Raw genomic sequence first — 16,705 nt, forward strand, 5'->3', positions numbered from 1 at the left:
CCTTCCAATGCAGGGGAGGTTGGTTCAATCCCCAGTCTGTGAGCTAAGATCACCAATGCCTTGAGGCCAAAAAACCAAAATGTAAAACAGAAGCAATATTACAACAAATTTAATAAAGATTTTAGAATACTAAAACCACCTTAAAAATCTCTCTTAAAAAAAAATAGAAATATAGAAATAGATAAATGCAATCCAGAGATAGGCCTCAAATCTCAGTTCAGAATTCATTTTTATAATGTGCTCAGTCATGTCCGAACCTTTGTGGTCCCATGGACAGTAGCCTGCCAGGCTCCTCTGGCCATGGAATTTTCCAGCAAGAATATTGGAGCTAGGTGCCATTTTCTACTCCAGGGATCTTCTCAACCCAGGGTAGCTTGCCTCCCCTGTTCTGGTAGGCAGATTGTTTACCACTAGTGACACCTGGGAAGGCCATCATTTTTTTAAGCAAATACTGTTACACTGAACAGTTAAAGATGAAAAAGAAGTCATCTGGAAACCTCCTCCTCTAACAAGTTAACCACTTGTAATTTTTCCACATTCCCTACCTGTTCTGACCATAGATTCATTCCAAATTGGATACAGTTGCACCCGCTGTCATATGATACAGAATTACCCTTTTCAGTGGTCACCTAAGGGATCATTCACAAGTTAACTTGACACAGTTTGCCAACTTCTAGCCCATGGACATGAATAGACACTTCAATGTACATCTTTATGAATATAAGCTTGTTTGGTTTCTTTTTTTCTGATATAGGAGGTTGTATTGTCTGCCTAGGATAAAAAAGTAGTATGGACATTCCCACGATTCTAAATGAAGAGTAGAATTGACTTTTCAAGAGGGCTGTGCTCATAACTGAGTCTGACTCAGCATGTGTCCACCAGCCACATTCTTACCAGCACTAGGCATTCCCTCTCTTAAAACTGTTATTTATTTAGTAATCTAAAAATGACTTAGCCAACAATTTGTTTGTTTTGACTGCACCTCAGGGCATGTGGATCTCGGTTCCCTGACCAGGGATCAAATCTCTGCCCCAAGTGTTAGAAGCATGGAGTCCTAAACACTTGACCACAAAGGGAGTCTCACAATAATTTTAACTTGGTCTTCACTTAATGCATCTACCAAGGTAAACAAGGACTTGGATTTTGCCTTTCTCCTTCCTCTGTGGGTCTATACGGTAAATCAAGTGATAGTCAACTGTAGGAAGGCTTGAACAAGAGGTGAGAGACAGAATGAGGGGCCAGAATAAAATGCAAAATGAAACACCAGCTTAGAAACTGGGAATTAATTGTTCATTAAATGAATAGCTTTCTTATTAGGCCAAATTTGGCCCAGAACGCTAAATAAACCAGATTTTGAAGCCTGAAGACGAGGAAGACCAAAAGATGCCTCTGGCCCTTTCCAGACAGGAAGCCCTTTCCAGACTGGAAGCCCTTTCATACAATCTCCACCTTAAACTGATGAATCAACTTCCACACAACTAAGCTGCCCTGCAGTTAGACAGCTGAGCTCCGAGGGTCAATGTCCTTTCAGCCTTTGGATGAGCAGAGGGGTTGGAGGGGAAGTTGTGAAATCTCCATCCTTGGAGATTTGAGAAGTACAGGAGAGGGACTTCCCTGGTGATCCAGTGATTAAGATTCTGGGCTTCCAATGCAGATGGTGTGGGTTTGATCCCTGGGCAGGGAACTAAGATCTCACATGCTGCACAGGGTGCGGCCAAAAAATAAAAAGTCCAAGAGGACTGCCTGCTTCTGATGACTTTGCTTACAGTCCTGCCAAGGAGCAAGAACAGGCCGCTGGCCTCAGGTTCCGTAACAACCCCGCTCCCAGCTCCCAGGAAGAAGGCCAACAGAAACATCGCTTACTATTTATACTGCACCTGGTAGACCACGGGCCTCGGGTCGCCGTCCAGGTACACCGGCTCCCAGCTCAGCGCCTGCTGGGCATTGTACAGGTGAACCTTCAGGTTTCGAGGAGCAGGCAGCGGGGCCAGGGAGTCTTGAAAGGGACCGAGAATAAGAGAAGGGGGAGACAAGGGAGAGACAGGGAGGGTCAAGGGAAGAAAAGTCGATTACAAAAATATGTCATTCATATGGCTGGGGTCTTGATATTACCCATTCTCCCTGCACGTCCCCTACGCCTTTAGCCTTTGACTAAAGACAGCCCTTCACCCCAGAAATGGCACATGGGGGTTCCCTTTGCTCTCTTCCCTGGAGATTGCATGAAGGGTTCCCTCAACTCTCTCATCTTGGTTTAACTATTTGTTAATCCCATAATTGATGCTTTTGAACTGTGGTGTTAAAGAAGACTCTTGAGGGTCCCTTGGGCTGCAAGGAGATCCAACCAGTCAATCCTAAAGGAAATGACCTCTGAATATTCATTGGAAGGACTGATGCTGAAGCTGAAGCTCCAATACTTTGGCCACCTGATGCAAAGAGCCGACTCGTTGGAAAAGACCATGATGCTGGGAAAGACTGAAGGCAGGAGGAAAAGGGGACGACAGAGGATGAGATGGTTGGATGGCATCACTGACCTGATGGACATGAGTTTGAGCAAACTCTGGGGGACAGTAAAGGACAGGCAAGTCTGGCATGCTGCAGTCCATGGGGTCGCAGAGAGTCGGACACGGCTGAGCGACTGAACAACAAAAGACTCTTCGTGACCCCAGGGACTGTAGCCCTCCAGGCTCCTCCATCCATGGGATTCTCCAGGCAAGAATACTGGAGTGGGTTGCCATGCCCTTCTCCAGAGGATCTTTCCAACCCAGGGATTGAACCCAGGTCTCCAGCACTGCAGGCAGATTCTTTACCATCTGAGCTACAGGAAAGTAGAGGCTGGTATGGTCCCGCAGGGGAGTTGGTAGGTGGCAGGGGGAGAGGAAGGAGAAAGGCTTCCTTGACCGGGAATTGAACCCGGGTCACAGCGGTGAGATTGCCTGTAGTAAGTGGGGGTAACATAAGAGCTTGGACCTCGGTTTCTTCTTCAGGAATAGGGGATAAACCATAGTACACTGAAGAAGGTTCTGGGGAAGATTAGCTTGATGGCTACCGGACAAGCATGAGACCCTGACTTTGATATAAGGAATATTTGGGAAACCTCCACAAATGTGTACACACACACACACATCCCAAACCAGGTGTGCAAATCCCAAAGACACCTGGGAGGGTGAGGACTTGTCTTCTGGGCTTCATGTGTTTCTCAAAGACTCCCCCAATGTCATAACCACTGAGGCTAAAATACAGATTCCCATGTCCCACCCCAGACCAGGAACTCTGCATTTTCAACAAGCTTCCCAGCTAATTCGCAAGCACGTTGAGATGTCTGAGAACCACAAATGACAGAAGAACACATTCTGCAGGGAACCACTGCCAATATTAGAATTCCCCCTCTTTGGGATGACCTGTGATTTACAGGACGGGCCTAGATGCCACCAGCGAAGACTTTTCTCTCGTGAGGAAACACGGTGATGATGACTTTCTCTGAGACTAAAGGATTGAGAAACACCCAGAGCCGGAAAGTCTGAAAAACAGGCTGTTCCAGAGTTCCAAGCAGGAAATCCAAACCACTCATGTTCAGTAAATGCATCCAGTCTTAAAGAAGGATGCCCAGAGCAGCAGAAAGCCTGGCCTGCCATACTTCTGCAGAAATAAGTTGTGGCGTCTGTGGCCACTTGTTTACTCACAGAATGCCCATCACTTTCACAGCTAAGCCTGGGGCTGACCTTCCTTCCAGATCTTATTCAACCAGCTACCTTGACACTCCAGCCAACTCATGCCAGGCCTGATGGAAGCCGGCCCAAAGGCACAGCGTGGCGGGAGGCTGCTCTTCTAGACTGGCCCACCTGCTCACCAAGGCTGCTATGGACCAGTGGATCCCAAAGTGAGCTCAGGAAATGAAGTCCTGCTTCCAGGAGGCGCTGTGCAGGGTGTCAGGGGGTGAGGGCTTGGTTAGGGCTGGGCACCCGTCAAAGCATCTCAGAGACCTTTTCTCCTGTCTATGTTGAAGTGAAGTGAAAGTTGCTCAGTCGTGTCTGACTCCTTGTGACCCCACGGACTATCCAGTCCATGGAATTCTCTAGGCCAGAATCCTGGAGTAGTTAGCCTTTCCCTTCTCCAGATCTTCCCGACCTAGGGATCGAACCCAGGTCTCCCGCATTGCGGGCAGATTCTTTACCAGCTGAGCCACAAGGGAAGCCCAAGAATACCGGAGTGGGTAGCCTATCCCTTCTCCAGGGGATCTTCCCGACCCAGGACTCAAACCGGGGTCTCCTGCATTGCAGGCAGATTCTTTACCAGCTGAGCTACCAGGGAAGCCCCCCCATTGCCCTGTCTATGTCAGTTTCCTACTGATGATGAAATATATGACCACAAACATAGTGCCTTACATTTTATCTGTTTATCTATCTATTAATTTACTTTTGGCTGTGCTGGGTCTTTCCTGCTCTGCACGGGCTTTTCTCAAGTTGTGGCAAGAGGGGGCTACTCTCCAGCTGTGGTGCATGGGCTTCTCGCTGTGGTGTCTTCTTTGGTCGCAGGGCACAAGCTCTAGGGTGCCAGGGCTCAGTAGCTGCAGCGTGTGGGTTAGGTGCTCCACGGCACGTGGGACCTTCCTAGAGCAGGGACTGAACCCATGTTCCCTGCATAGGCAGGCAGAATCTCAACCATACGACCAGCAGGGAAGGCCAATGTAGTGTCTTAACCCGGATTTATGCTCTTAACTGTTCCTACAGGTCAGACAACAGGTCTCACGGGCTAAGGTCAAGGTGTCCGCAGGCTACCTTCCTTCTGGAAGCCAGGGGAGAAACGGTTCCTGCCTTTTTCCTGGCTGAGAAGCTGCTCAAATTCTTTGGCTCCTGGCCTCTTGCTCCAGCAATCCTGGGCTGAGCCTATCTTGTGCTGCCATCTCTTTGGTTCTGACTTCCTCTTCCAGCTTCCAAGGACCCCTGTTCTTGCACTGGGCCCACTGAGCCCAATAATACAGGAAAATCTCCCCCGCTCAGGACCCCTCATTTAATCACCTCTGCCAAGTCCCTTTTGCCACATAAGGCAACATGGTCACAGGCTCCGGAAAGGCAACATGGTCACAGGCTCCGGAGGTCAGGCCCGGGATCTCTTTAGGGACCATTCTGCCTGCCTCCCCCTCCCTGGGAAGGAGTCAGGAGGAGTCCCCTCTCTCTCCACCCCCCTCCTCGCCCCCACCTAGACAGTCAACTAAGAAGGGGAGCACCAGGGACCACCGAGGTCTTCCAGCCCACCCGGCAGGCAGGCCCGGCAGCCCACCGGAAGACAGCCTTCTCAGTAACTGTCGGGAGTCTCCATCAGAGCCTTCCGCTTTCTGCACCTTTCATTTCATGGAGGTGTGGCCAGGGGACCTGCAGGCTGGCTCTCAAATTTGAGTTTGTTGGCATCCCCTGTTTCACCACATTCAGAGAAGAAACTGACTCTCGGGGCTATGGGTTTCCCGGTGAAGAACCGAGGCTGCCCACTCACTCACACCAGCGGCCTCAACCCCGCTCCGCACGCATCATCTCGGGAGGGACGCCCGTTCCTCCTGGCCCCTCCTCGCTCCAGGGGATCGCCGGGGGTGGGGCTCGCACCCCCTTTCTCTGGAGCCTTCTTTCTCCCTGTGCCACGCTTCTCCCCCACTCCCTTCAGTGCTCTGCGCAAGTGCCACCCTATCAAGGCGCTTTCCTGCCTCCCGATCCCCCCTTCCCTTTTCCCCTGGGTTTCCCACCACCTGGGTCCCGTGTTTATACCGTGCAGGGGCGGGGTGCGGCGGGGATGAGGAGGACCAGAACTTGACTGCCTGGGTTCAAAGCCCCGTGCTCTTTGCAGGACCTTAGGGTGCGGAACCTCCTGCTCTTGGCAGAACCTTGTTTCACCTCTCTGTGCCTCGGTCGTCTCATCTGAGAAAGGGCAATGATCACCGTGCAGACTTCAAAGGGTTCTTAGGAGGAGCGAGAGGGTTAATTTCATGTGAGCTGCCGAGACCCGCAGGAGCACCACGTGACCGGTTCCTCTTCCTCAGACGCTAGAACGGGAGCTCCAGGGAGGCTGGGTGTTGCCAGACTTGGGGGCTGTCCCATCCCCCAGGGCTGGAGGAGCAGGCTCCTCCGGCCTGGGGAACTCCGGGGCTGCAGGCCAGTAACCTGCTGTCTCTCCTTCAAGGATTAAGCGGCCACTTTCTGCATTTGTCCAGGAGAAACCCAGGCTAAGCTCAAGCTCTCTTTCTTGCTTTATGTGTAAGTCCTGCCTTTTCTCTGGTCTCGAAGAGGCTGGGGCAGGGAGTGGGTCCAATCTGCTTGCTGTTCTTCGCTTACTAAGTATCTGACTTTTTGTGACCCCATTGACTGTAGCCCGTCAGGCTCCTCTGTCCTCCACTATCTCCTGGACTTTGCTCAAACCGTGTCCATTGAGTCGGCGATGCCATCCAACCATCTCATCCTCTGTCGCCCCCTTCTCCTCCTGCCCTCAATCCTTCCCAGCGTCAGCATCTTTTCTAATGAGTTGGTTCTTCGCACCAGGTGGCCAAAGTATTGGGGCTTCAGCTTCAGCATCAGTCCTTCCAATGAATAATCGGGGTTGATTTCCTTAAGGATTGAATAACTCTGGACTTATCTGGATGGCTCTAAAGGGTCCATATATTTAGGGCCATATCACCTGCAGTCAATGGTGTTAACAAAGGATTTGTGGGAAGAGAAGAGAATTTCTGGACAAAAGGCTTTAGTTGGAATCCTGATCCTGCCACCAAGAGCCATGGAATCCTGCCACCAAGAGCCATGCCACAGCATCCTGCCACAACACACCTGAGCCTCAGTTTCCACATGAAAAATGAAATGATACCATCTCTCCTAGAGATGGAGTGAGGGGCAAATATAGGGCCACAAATGAAAGGCAAACCAGACACCAAACCATACACTGCTGCCTAAATGTGATTTTTAAGATATGCCTGGTGGCTCAGACAGTAAAGAATCTGCCTGCAATGTGGGAGACCCGGGTTCCATCCCTGGGTCGGGAAGATCCTCTAGAGAAGGAACTGGCAACCCACTCCAGTATTCTTGCCTGGAAAATCCCATGGACAGAGGAGCCTGGCAGGCTACAGTCCTTGGGGTTGCAAAGAATTAGACAAGACTGAGTGACTAACACACATCTTCACCATAAGCTTCTTTACCACAAGCATTTTCATTGCAAACATTTTCACTGAATAACTAATCAGCCATAAGGCAATTTAGCTTATGTAAGTTGTAAAAGTAAATTTGACAAATCTTACTTTGATAAAAGTAAATTTTATCTAAAATAATGAAAAATAAGAGAGATATAACATTGGACATAATGAAACATGAAAAATAAACAAAATTTAAAAGACTATTGCAAAATGAAAAATATTTGAATACATTTAAAATGTATGTAGACTAATAGCAATACTGTGCAAACAACTGATTTTATTTTGTGGGCTTTAAGAAGTACTAGTCTTCAAAGTCTTTTGTTTATCATATTATATATACATATACAAATTTATTTTTGCTTATTGATTTGTCTCATGGTTTTTCTTTTTCACTGACATTTCTTCTTTTATTAAGCAAGGTGTCAGCTTCTAAACACTAGGACACATATTTGTAACTGAGCTTTGGACTGTGTGTCCTGGCATACTGTCACATGTCTGTTGATAAATATTTAGCTCTATGGGAAGCATTGGTTCAACTCTGCACCTTTAATTAGGGCCATTAGCCTCTTTCTCTTCCAGGGTAGTGTGTTTCATAAGACACCCACGTCATCATCATCTGTCAGCTTGATAAAGCCATCAGCAACTTCACTAACGAAGATAGACTTTCACATTTCAACCACTTGAAACCAAACAGTCAAACCAAGCTGTCAGCCAGTTATTTTATCTATTACGGCAAAATTGCCTGATGGCCAATTAGTCATGCAGCGAAAACGTCTGAGGTTGAAAATGCTTGTGGCAAAGGTATCTCACGCAAAGATGCCAGGCACAAATAAGTTTGTGTTATATTAGGGCCCCAAGTTGGTGGTCATTTGTTACATCAACAACAGGAAACTAACACAGTCCAGGGAGGGGGACACCAGGCTTTAGTGGCACCCCAGCTCTTACAAGATAAAGCTCACAGTCCCAAGGAGGGTGTACACAGCCCCACTCTGCCTCCTCCTCCATGGTCTTTGGGGCAATGGTTCACTAGCTGTTAATGGTAAGAAGAGAGGACCTGGGGAGATTCCAAATGTGTCTTCCGGACAATTACTGTACAATCATACCTCCTCTTCCACCTTCCTGCCCCAGCTGGCTACCTCCGATCCACCCTGGATCCAGGTGTTTGAGATTTTATACATTTTTAAGAACAGGCTCTCCTGAGTCTTAATAGCATAGTTTGCTTAACACATATCACACACAGATAATAAAGTACTACTAATATCAGAATTAATCATTTAATCTTGACACATTTTTAAGAACAGGCTCTCCTGAGTCTTAATAGCATAGTTTGATTAACACATATCACACACAGATAATAAAGTACTACTAATATCAGAATTAATCATTTAATCTTGACAATCGAAGACCCCTTCCCTCCTGAAACCCCCTCCCCCAGAAGGGTGACTGACTCGTGGTGTTGTTGTATGGCAGAAGCCAACATAACATTGTGAAGCAATTCCCCTCCAATAAAAATATGCAAAACAAAAAAAAAAGACCCTTCCGGATCCTTCCATGGATGGGTCATCATGATGAACATCAGTGATCCCATCTCCAATTAGTACCTTGCAGGTGAGGAGAAGTAAAAAACAAAACCAAAAAACTCCCCGAATTCTCACCCATAACCTGGAAGTTGGTCTTGTCTGTAAATACTGGATATCAGCTTATCTACCTAGACCATTTGTCTCTCCCTAAAAAGAATGGTTTTGTTTCCTAGGGAGCAAAATGGAACTATTATTTACTTCAAAAGAATGGCTGAGAAAATGTATATGAAACACTTAACAGCTTGTCTGAGTTAAAAGAGCAGCCCAATAAATGGTGGCCATTATGCTCATTTATAGAGTTTGCCCCCAAACATTTCTGTTATGTATTACTTTCCATTGTTGAGGTTATGGACAAACAGGAGTTATTTAATATACATTAATTTGCAATGGTTTTTTTCTGTGGTTGGGGATTTACTGTCTTTCTCAGTGGTCTCTAAGTTCTGAGAAGTTTTGGATGTTCAAGTCAGCAAGTCACGGTAAGAGAATTTTGTGGCCTAAGTACATTCAGATCCACTAGAAAATAAGCAGCAACTAGAACAATTACAAACAGAAGCCTTCATTCTTCAACACTTGGGTAATTAAACTGTTAAAGAGTGTGTTGACTTACTGTACTTTAAATGCTATCTAAAGCAAATTACTATCTAAAGTAAATGACCATTTACTACAAATTGGGTCAGGTCTGACATTTTGCATATGTCATCCTTATAACAACTCTTACTGTTGTTGTTCAGTTGTGTCTGATTCTTTATGAACCCATGGACTGCAGCATGCCAGGCTTCCCTGTCCGTGGAATTCTCCTCCAGACAAGAATATGCTAGTGGGTAGTTAGTCTCTTCTCCAGAGGATCTTCCCAACCCAGGAGATCAAACCCAGGTCTCCCACACTGCAGGCAGATTCTTTACAGTCTGAGCACCAGGGAGCCCATAACAGCTCTAAGGGGTAGATGGCGCAAGTTTCCTTTAAAAATTTTTCTTTCCAATACTTGTATTTTTCTCCCCTCTGACAATAAATGCAATTACATGCCTACCGAAGGACACAGGATTAAGTTATGGAAAGGTCTGGAAGTTTTTCTGCTTAACTATCCTTTTACTGTATAATTGCTATTAATATTTTCACTTTGTGTTTGGGCTAACAAAGAGTTCCTCTTAAAAATATCCCAGTTAGTTTTTAACTGTTTATTATGCAAAATTTCAAATAGTCACAAAAAACAGATTAGTATAGCATGGTGGTGCTTCGCAAAAAGATGAAGGACTAGCTTATTTCCAGTGCATCACACAGACCCAAACTTTCGCAGAATACAGTAAAAGATAATCACTAGCAAGATGGACCTGGGACTTCCCTGGTGGTCCAGTGGCTAAGACTCTGGGCTCCCAGTGTAGGGGACCTGGGTTTAACCCCTGGTCAGAGAACTGGATCTCACATGTTGCAGTTAAGAGTGTACATGCTGCAACTAAGATCCAGTGCAGCCAAATAAATAAATATTAAAAAGAAAGAAAGATGGACCTGTCTGTGGGTGTTGTGGCAATATTAAATTACAAACTTTCTAAATACTTCTATCAACCTCTGGACCACAGCAGACAAATCACAAACAATTCACAGACTAGTCAGAAGCAGCACAGCATAGAGGTCCACCTTGGGCAATTCCCAACACCCGAACCTCATCCGAGGGCTCCCCTGGGCTTGCCCTTTGCCTTCTCATCTGAGCAGTGAAGAAGCTGCCTGCGGTCCAGAAGCCATGAGACCTGGGCTCAGTCCCTGGGTCGGGAAGATCCTCTGGAGGAGAGAATGGCTACCCACTCCAGTGTTCTTGCCTGGAGAGTTCCATGGACAGAGGAGCCTGGCCAGCTACAGTCCATGGGGTCACAAAGGGTCAGACACGACTGAGTGACTAAGCACAAATCTTATTTGAAGGAAGCCTAGGGAAGGAGCAAATGTAGGTTGTTCAAGACTCGAAGCTTAAGGAGCAGAGTAAAGATACAAACCCATCTGTCCAGCTCCCAGGAGGAAAGAGCCATTTAACTAGGAGCACATAAGGGGATGACAGAGGAGGAGATGGTTAGATGGCATCACCGACTCAAGGGACATGAGTCTGAGTAAACTCTGGGAGTTGGTGATGGACAGGGAGGCCTGGCATGCTGCAGTCCATGGGGTTGCAGAGTCGGACACGACTGAGCGACTGCACTGAACTGATCACACTCTTAGTGCTTCCACAACGACTTAGCAGTAAAGAACCTGCCTGCAATGCAGGAGACACTACAGTCCAAAGTGTTGAAAAGAGTCGGACATCAGGGAGCACGCAAGTACACACACACACACACACTCTCTCTCTCTCTCTCTGTCTCGCACAAACACACACACTCACACATACACACATACTCTTCCTTATGCAACGCTTCCCTTATCCAGGATCTGTGGAGTTTAAGGGCTTTGCAATGGATGCTGATAAAAAGAAACAAAATCAAACAACACTTTGACAATCAAAGCTGGAGAAATCTTCTAAATTCTTGAGACTTTTAAAGTGTTACCCAAACTATGATATTAGTCACTCCATGGGAAAGAAGCCAGCAAATCACAAACTCATAGACATGCACACAGAGAATGTCCTCACACAACCACCTCTGTCGTTTCTCTCTGTCTCTCTCTCCATCTCTGTCTCTCTGTCTCTGTCTCTCTCTCTGTCTCTGTCTCTCTGTCTGTCTGTCTCTCTCTCTCTGTCTCTCTCTCTTGGTAGTTTGTCCCTGGCTCATAGGCATGGTCACTTAGCGTCAGAGGTAAGCAGGAGGCTGAGCTTAGGTAAGGGGCTGTCCAGATGGGAACAGAGCTAGATCCCCAGCTGATCCCCTGCCCACCGCAAGGCAACATTTCTGGGTTCTGCGCCGCCGACCCACTCCCCCCAACCTCCGCCTGGCAGTCCATCCGATCCCGGGGGAATGACCACCTGGACTTCACACCCGCTAATCAGATGCATCCGGCCCCAGTTAAGACTGAGGTACAGTCACCATCCCCAGGACAGAGATCCCTGCCGGTGGCCGGCCTTCCTGGCACGAAGCTGCGAGGAAAGCAGGCCCGGGACCTGGTTCTGGCTGCGGCCCCCCCAGGAAGGACAGGCCAGGCAGCGCTACATTCAGGCAGTCGGGAAAAGGAATCTGTGGCCGGCGGAAGCGGCCTCTTCTCGAGCCCAGAATCCGGTTTTTCCTCTGCTCATTTGGAGACATTCGGAGTCGAGTCGCGCTAGCTTTGGGGCCGGCGGCGCGCGGATGGGAGGGAAGCAGCTACAGAGTGTCCAGACTCGTGCAGGGCAGCGCGGCCCGGGCCCCGCGGGTCCTCCCGCCGCTCCAGCTCGCCGCCCGAGACTGCCTGGAATTCCCCCCCGCGACCATCCTACACCCGCTTCGCGCTCCCACGCCCCGAGGGCTCCCCGCGGAGCCCACCCGATCACTGATCCTGCCTCCCCGCGGACCACACCCGATCGGGACACCCCTGTTTACCGACCCCCCTCCCCAATCAATCGGGATTCCCGTGGGTTCCCAGCTACTGCGGGCTCCCCGCGGACTCCCACCCGCGAGAAGCCGCCTCCGGCCGGCCTCGGGGGCTCTCCGACCCCGCTTACCTGCGGGGGGCGCCGCAGCGCCGAAGCCGCTGAGAAGCACGAGCAGCGGCGGCAGCAGTGTCGGCGGCGGCCGCCGCATGGCCCAGGGCTCCCGGCGCCGCAGGCTCCGCGGCGCTGGGGGCGCAGCCCGGCCCCGGCGCGGGGTCGCCGAGCCGCTCACGTCGCCGCCTTGGCGGCCATGGCGACCGCAGGGCACGCGCGGGGCCCGCCTCTTCCCGAGCGGCGCGGGCGGCGGCGGCGGCAGAGCGTCCCGGGGCGGAGGAGCGCCCCGCGCGGCCGCCGCGCCCGGGCCCGGCCCCTCCCGGCGCGCGCCCCGCCCCTGCACCCCGCCCGCCGCCGGGACTTTCCTGGCGCCCCCTACCCGCGCCGGCGCTCTCGGGAACCGCGGCCCGGGGGTCCCCCGGCTCCCGGCGGCCAGAGCGCCCCGCGCGGATCCGCGCGAGCAGGGGTCTCCCCGAGGGGCCGGCGTCACCCAGCGAGCGCAGAGCCGGCCGGCCCCGACCTTAGCTCAGAGGAGCCGGGGGGAGAAGGAACCCCGCCAGCCGCCGCTTTCTGGGCTGGGGCCGGGGGGGCTGCGACTTGCGATCCTTCGGGAAAGACCCCTGGGCACCCAGAGCCCCGGGTGGGCCTCGCGCGGAGCCTTCGACCCTCACCCCACCCCCATCTTCGTCCACTGCTTCCCGATTTCCTGGGATTGCACAATTCCAGCGTTCCTCCTTTAAGCTGAAGCTTTTGCTTGCTTATCAGACTTTTGAGTACACATTTAGCTTTTAACCCTTTTTTGACAGTAGAGTCTAAGGGTGTAGGGTTCGGAAAGAGCCTTGGAAAGAGGGATTGAAGGAGAGGAGCTTTGGGGGACCTGGGCGCCCGGCAAGGCCGAGGCAGAGGGACACGCCCCATATTTCATAATGGTCTGTGGCTTTGGCCCGGGGGCAGGCCGTGAAGAAGTCTATGAGGAAGTGATCACCGGAGCTGGGAGTGCGGGGGTGTGAGTCTGAGTTGGCTCTTATCCGTTGGATGCCAGCAAGGATTTGAGTCCATTCTGTTCTCTCAAGATGAGCCATAAACCAAGTTCAGCAGGCAAGGAAGGAGGCATAAAGGGGGAGGCTGGGGTCGGGGGCGGATGGGGGCGGGCGGGACCAAGGAAAGGGATCACGAGTCCCCTCGGATCGTGCTGGACATCCTGCTGGGTGGCTTGGCAGCGCACTGTTCGGTAACATCAAGCTATCAAGCTTTGCTTTTGGACGCAAAACGGAGAACTCTTGAAATTGGCCACTCTTGTAAACAGAGGTGCTGAGATATCCAGCAGTGTTTGATGCTTAAAGTGTTTTTCCAAGACAAAGACATGGTTTAAATGTTAAGTGAAAACAGCAGAATCCTTGCAAAAATGACGCGTTGAGAATGGCTGGGGGAAATAATATGCCAAAACACTGGCGTGAAATAGGGTGTGGGATTATGGAATGATAACAGGGTTTCTTTACTTTCTTCTTCTTTTTTTTTTTTTTTAGGCTTTTTTCTTCTTCCCCTAATGGACATATTTTTCTTTTATAATCAGGAAAGAAAAATCAAGTTACAGAAAAGGACACATGTGTTTGTGCTTAGCCCAGGCCGGGAGGCGGGTGGTCTTCCTTGATTTGGAATGCCCAGGGGCAGCAATAATGAAGCCTGTGATCTTGGAGGGTTCGTGGAAACCCCCTGACAGCCTCCTTCCAGAGCTTTTCTCTGATAAAATGTAGAGGGTTTATGTTTTCCTTACAGTTCCTGGCAAAGTACTAAAAGGACCCCTACCCAGTTTGCTGCTTGGGTGGACATTCTGCATGACTCCCCAGGTATCCCCAAAGCAAGTAACTGCCCCCCCCCCCTTCAAGGCAGCTCGCCAAAGATAGTTTCTCTCAGTGGTTGGCGTTTCTGTTTCCTCTTTCTTGGCTGGGAGACTGCCAAGTCTTAGAGAGAGGACTGGGATTTCCACAGAATCCTCAATCTGAAGAGAACAGGAAGCCAGTCTCACTGGAATTGGCTGTGAAGGACGTCCAGCAACCACTGCCCGTTGGTTCCCTCTCCGCCCGGCCAGAGCATGATGTCAGAGCTGGGTTTATGGCATGTAACCTTCGTAAGTGGGTGCCCCTCGGGCTCCCCTTTGGAGGCAGGTTTTCTGAGAAACCACTGAAAGCAAACACCTCAGAGGCCCTCCTTTCCACAACCTCGTCCATGGCTGTGGAAGGGGCTCCCCGCATTTGGTCATATGCTTTTGTGAAATCTGCCAAGTAAGAGCTTTTAACCACAGTCATTCAGACATCTATCTCTTTCCTGTCAACTTCTCCTTTAACACACTTCTAGGCCATGCAGGATGGTGTTGGGGTGCCTGTGGTGTTTTCCAGAACTGTCTTGACAGGATACATCAATAGCAGGTTGTGAAGTTAAAAGACACTTTTCTAAATTGTCAATAGGAAGAAACATTTTGATTAAATCATTCTAGAGGAAAAGACTGAATTCACATTTTGTTCTTTCTATAGAGCGTATTTTATGTATTTATTTTTAAATATTATTATTAGTTTTTTGGCTGTGCTGCATGCCTCCTTGGTTCCCTGACCAGGGATTGAACCCTTGCCCCCGGCAATGGAGCCCTAACCACTGCACTGCCAGAAAATTCCCTAGAGCATATTTGAAAGGGTTGTTGGGGGTAGGGGCCACGATTACACAGTCAAATGTGTAGATAAAAGAGTATTTTGGGGCCATGCCATGGGAAATGCAGGATCTTAGTCCTCCCACCAGATATCAAACCTGTGTGCCCTGCAGTGGAAGCACAGTCTTAATCACTGAACTGCCAGGGAAGTCCAAAAGAGCATTAAAGGGGTATGTCAGGCAGTTAACTAACACAGATATTTTATTTTCCTGAATTTTTGCAACGTTAGCGGTATTCGGCAGCTTTAAAAATGTGTAACTTGTGATTTATTTTCTAATTCTAAGTGAATACTTTTGTGCCTGATTTTATACTCTTAGTTGTGTATTCTTTACCGGTATTATATGAACAAACAAATTTCAGCCTTACAAAACCTGAATTGCCTCATTCCTTTCCGTGAATTTTCTGCCTTCTGACCTGCTGATCTTCCTGAAATGTCTTCCTTATTTGAATAATCTAGAGGTGCTGCCCTCCCCGCCCTCAGGAGGGTGGGAGAGGGGTGGCGAAAGAAGCCCACGGTGGCTGATGGCTTGGTTGCTTCTGTGTGTGTTGTACCAATTCGGGCTGTCATGACTGCTGCGTCACAGATGAGGACACCGAGAGAATTAAGTAACTTGCCTTGAGCTGAATGGCGTCTTAAGGCTTCCCAGGTGGCGCTAGTGGTAAAGAACCCGCCTACCAATGCAGGAGACGTAAGAGACGCAGGTTCGATCCTTGAGTCAGGAAGATCCCCTGGAGGAGGGCATGGCAACCCAGTCCAGTATTCTTGCCTGGAGAATCCCATGGACAGAGCAGCCTGGAGGGCTGCACCCCATAGGGTCACAAGGAGTCGGACACGACTGAGCACACATTATCATGGCATCCTGTATCAAAGCCACTACCGTAGAGCCACAAGCAGCACCATCTCTGGAAAGGACCCAGCCCCTTTGTAACTGCTCCCAAAAGCCCCCCAGCAGGCGTCCTGACCCCATATTAGGCAAAAATACCCGCGGTAGTGCTCGTTGTAGGCACCCTAACCAGCCTTCCACCAGCAGTTTTCTTTGTCTTGAGGCTATAAGAATTGGCAGCTAACCCAGGAAATGCATCGACTCTCCTTGGTCTATTAGGAGGTCACCCCACTGTGCTCAAAGTGCCCTTATCATCTCTGCTCTTTGTTCTTAATACACTCATTCCCCCCTGAAATGCTGTGTGTCTGGAAATTCCTTTTCAACCACCCTCCAACTGCCATGACAGTCCACTGAGCTAAGCCATAACTGCTTTTCCTTGAATTCCCTTCTTGCATGGTTCTGAATTAGCATGGATCAGCGGATTTTTTTTTTTTTTTTAACAGGATTTAGAAGGTAGAATGCGGCTGTTCTCCTCTCAGGAGACTGGGGCAGGATGAGAGGGATTGCTGCTGCTCACAGTGGCTTATCTACTGGTGTCCTGTAGAACAGGGATGCAGCCAGTCTTGACATTTCCTCCAGTACCTGCTGCTACGGCTTCCCTGGCTTCCCTGTCTCCTGGGCCAGGTGCCCGTTTAGCTCCCTGACAAAGGCACCCTGCTGGCGACTTGGAGATGGTGAGAGACTGATGGTGGTTTCAGCATGTCCTTGTACACCCCTCCTTTCGTCCACCTTCTCTTCCCGCTCTTGCCCAGGCTGCAGCACCAGACAGAGGAAAAAAAAAAAAAA

The 16,705-nt window shown here is 49.7% G+C and overlaps 1 protein-coding gene across 1 annotated transcript in view; it reads right to left on the reverse strand.

Moving 5' to 3' along the window:
* Positions 1-12,576, reverse strand: part of IFNGR2 (interferon gamma receptor 2) — a 35,475-nt gene extending 22,899 nt beyond the window's left edge. Inside the window, exons 1-2 of the mRNA XM_061134105.1 lie at positions 12,353-12,576; positions 1,864-1,996 (exon numbers count right to left, since the gene is read on the reverse strand). Of these exons, the coding sequence (XP_060990088.1) occupies positions 1,864-1,996; positions 12,353-12,431 (212 nt within the window). The 5' untranslated portion in view covers positions 12,432-12,576. The remainder of the gene's footprint in view (positions 1-1,863; positions 1,997-12,352) is intronic.
* Positions 12,577-16,705: the final 4,129 nt, after the last annotated feature.

Source organism: Dama dama, chromosome 31 (assembly GCF_033118175.1).
Source record: "Dama dama isolate Ldn47 chromosome 31, ASM3311817v1, whole genome shotgun sequence".
Taxonomy (NCBI): Eukaryota; Metazoa; Chordata; class Mammalia; order Artiodactyla; family Cervidae; genus Dama; species Dama dama.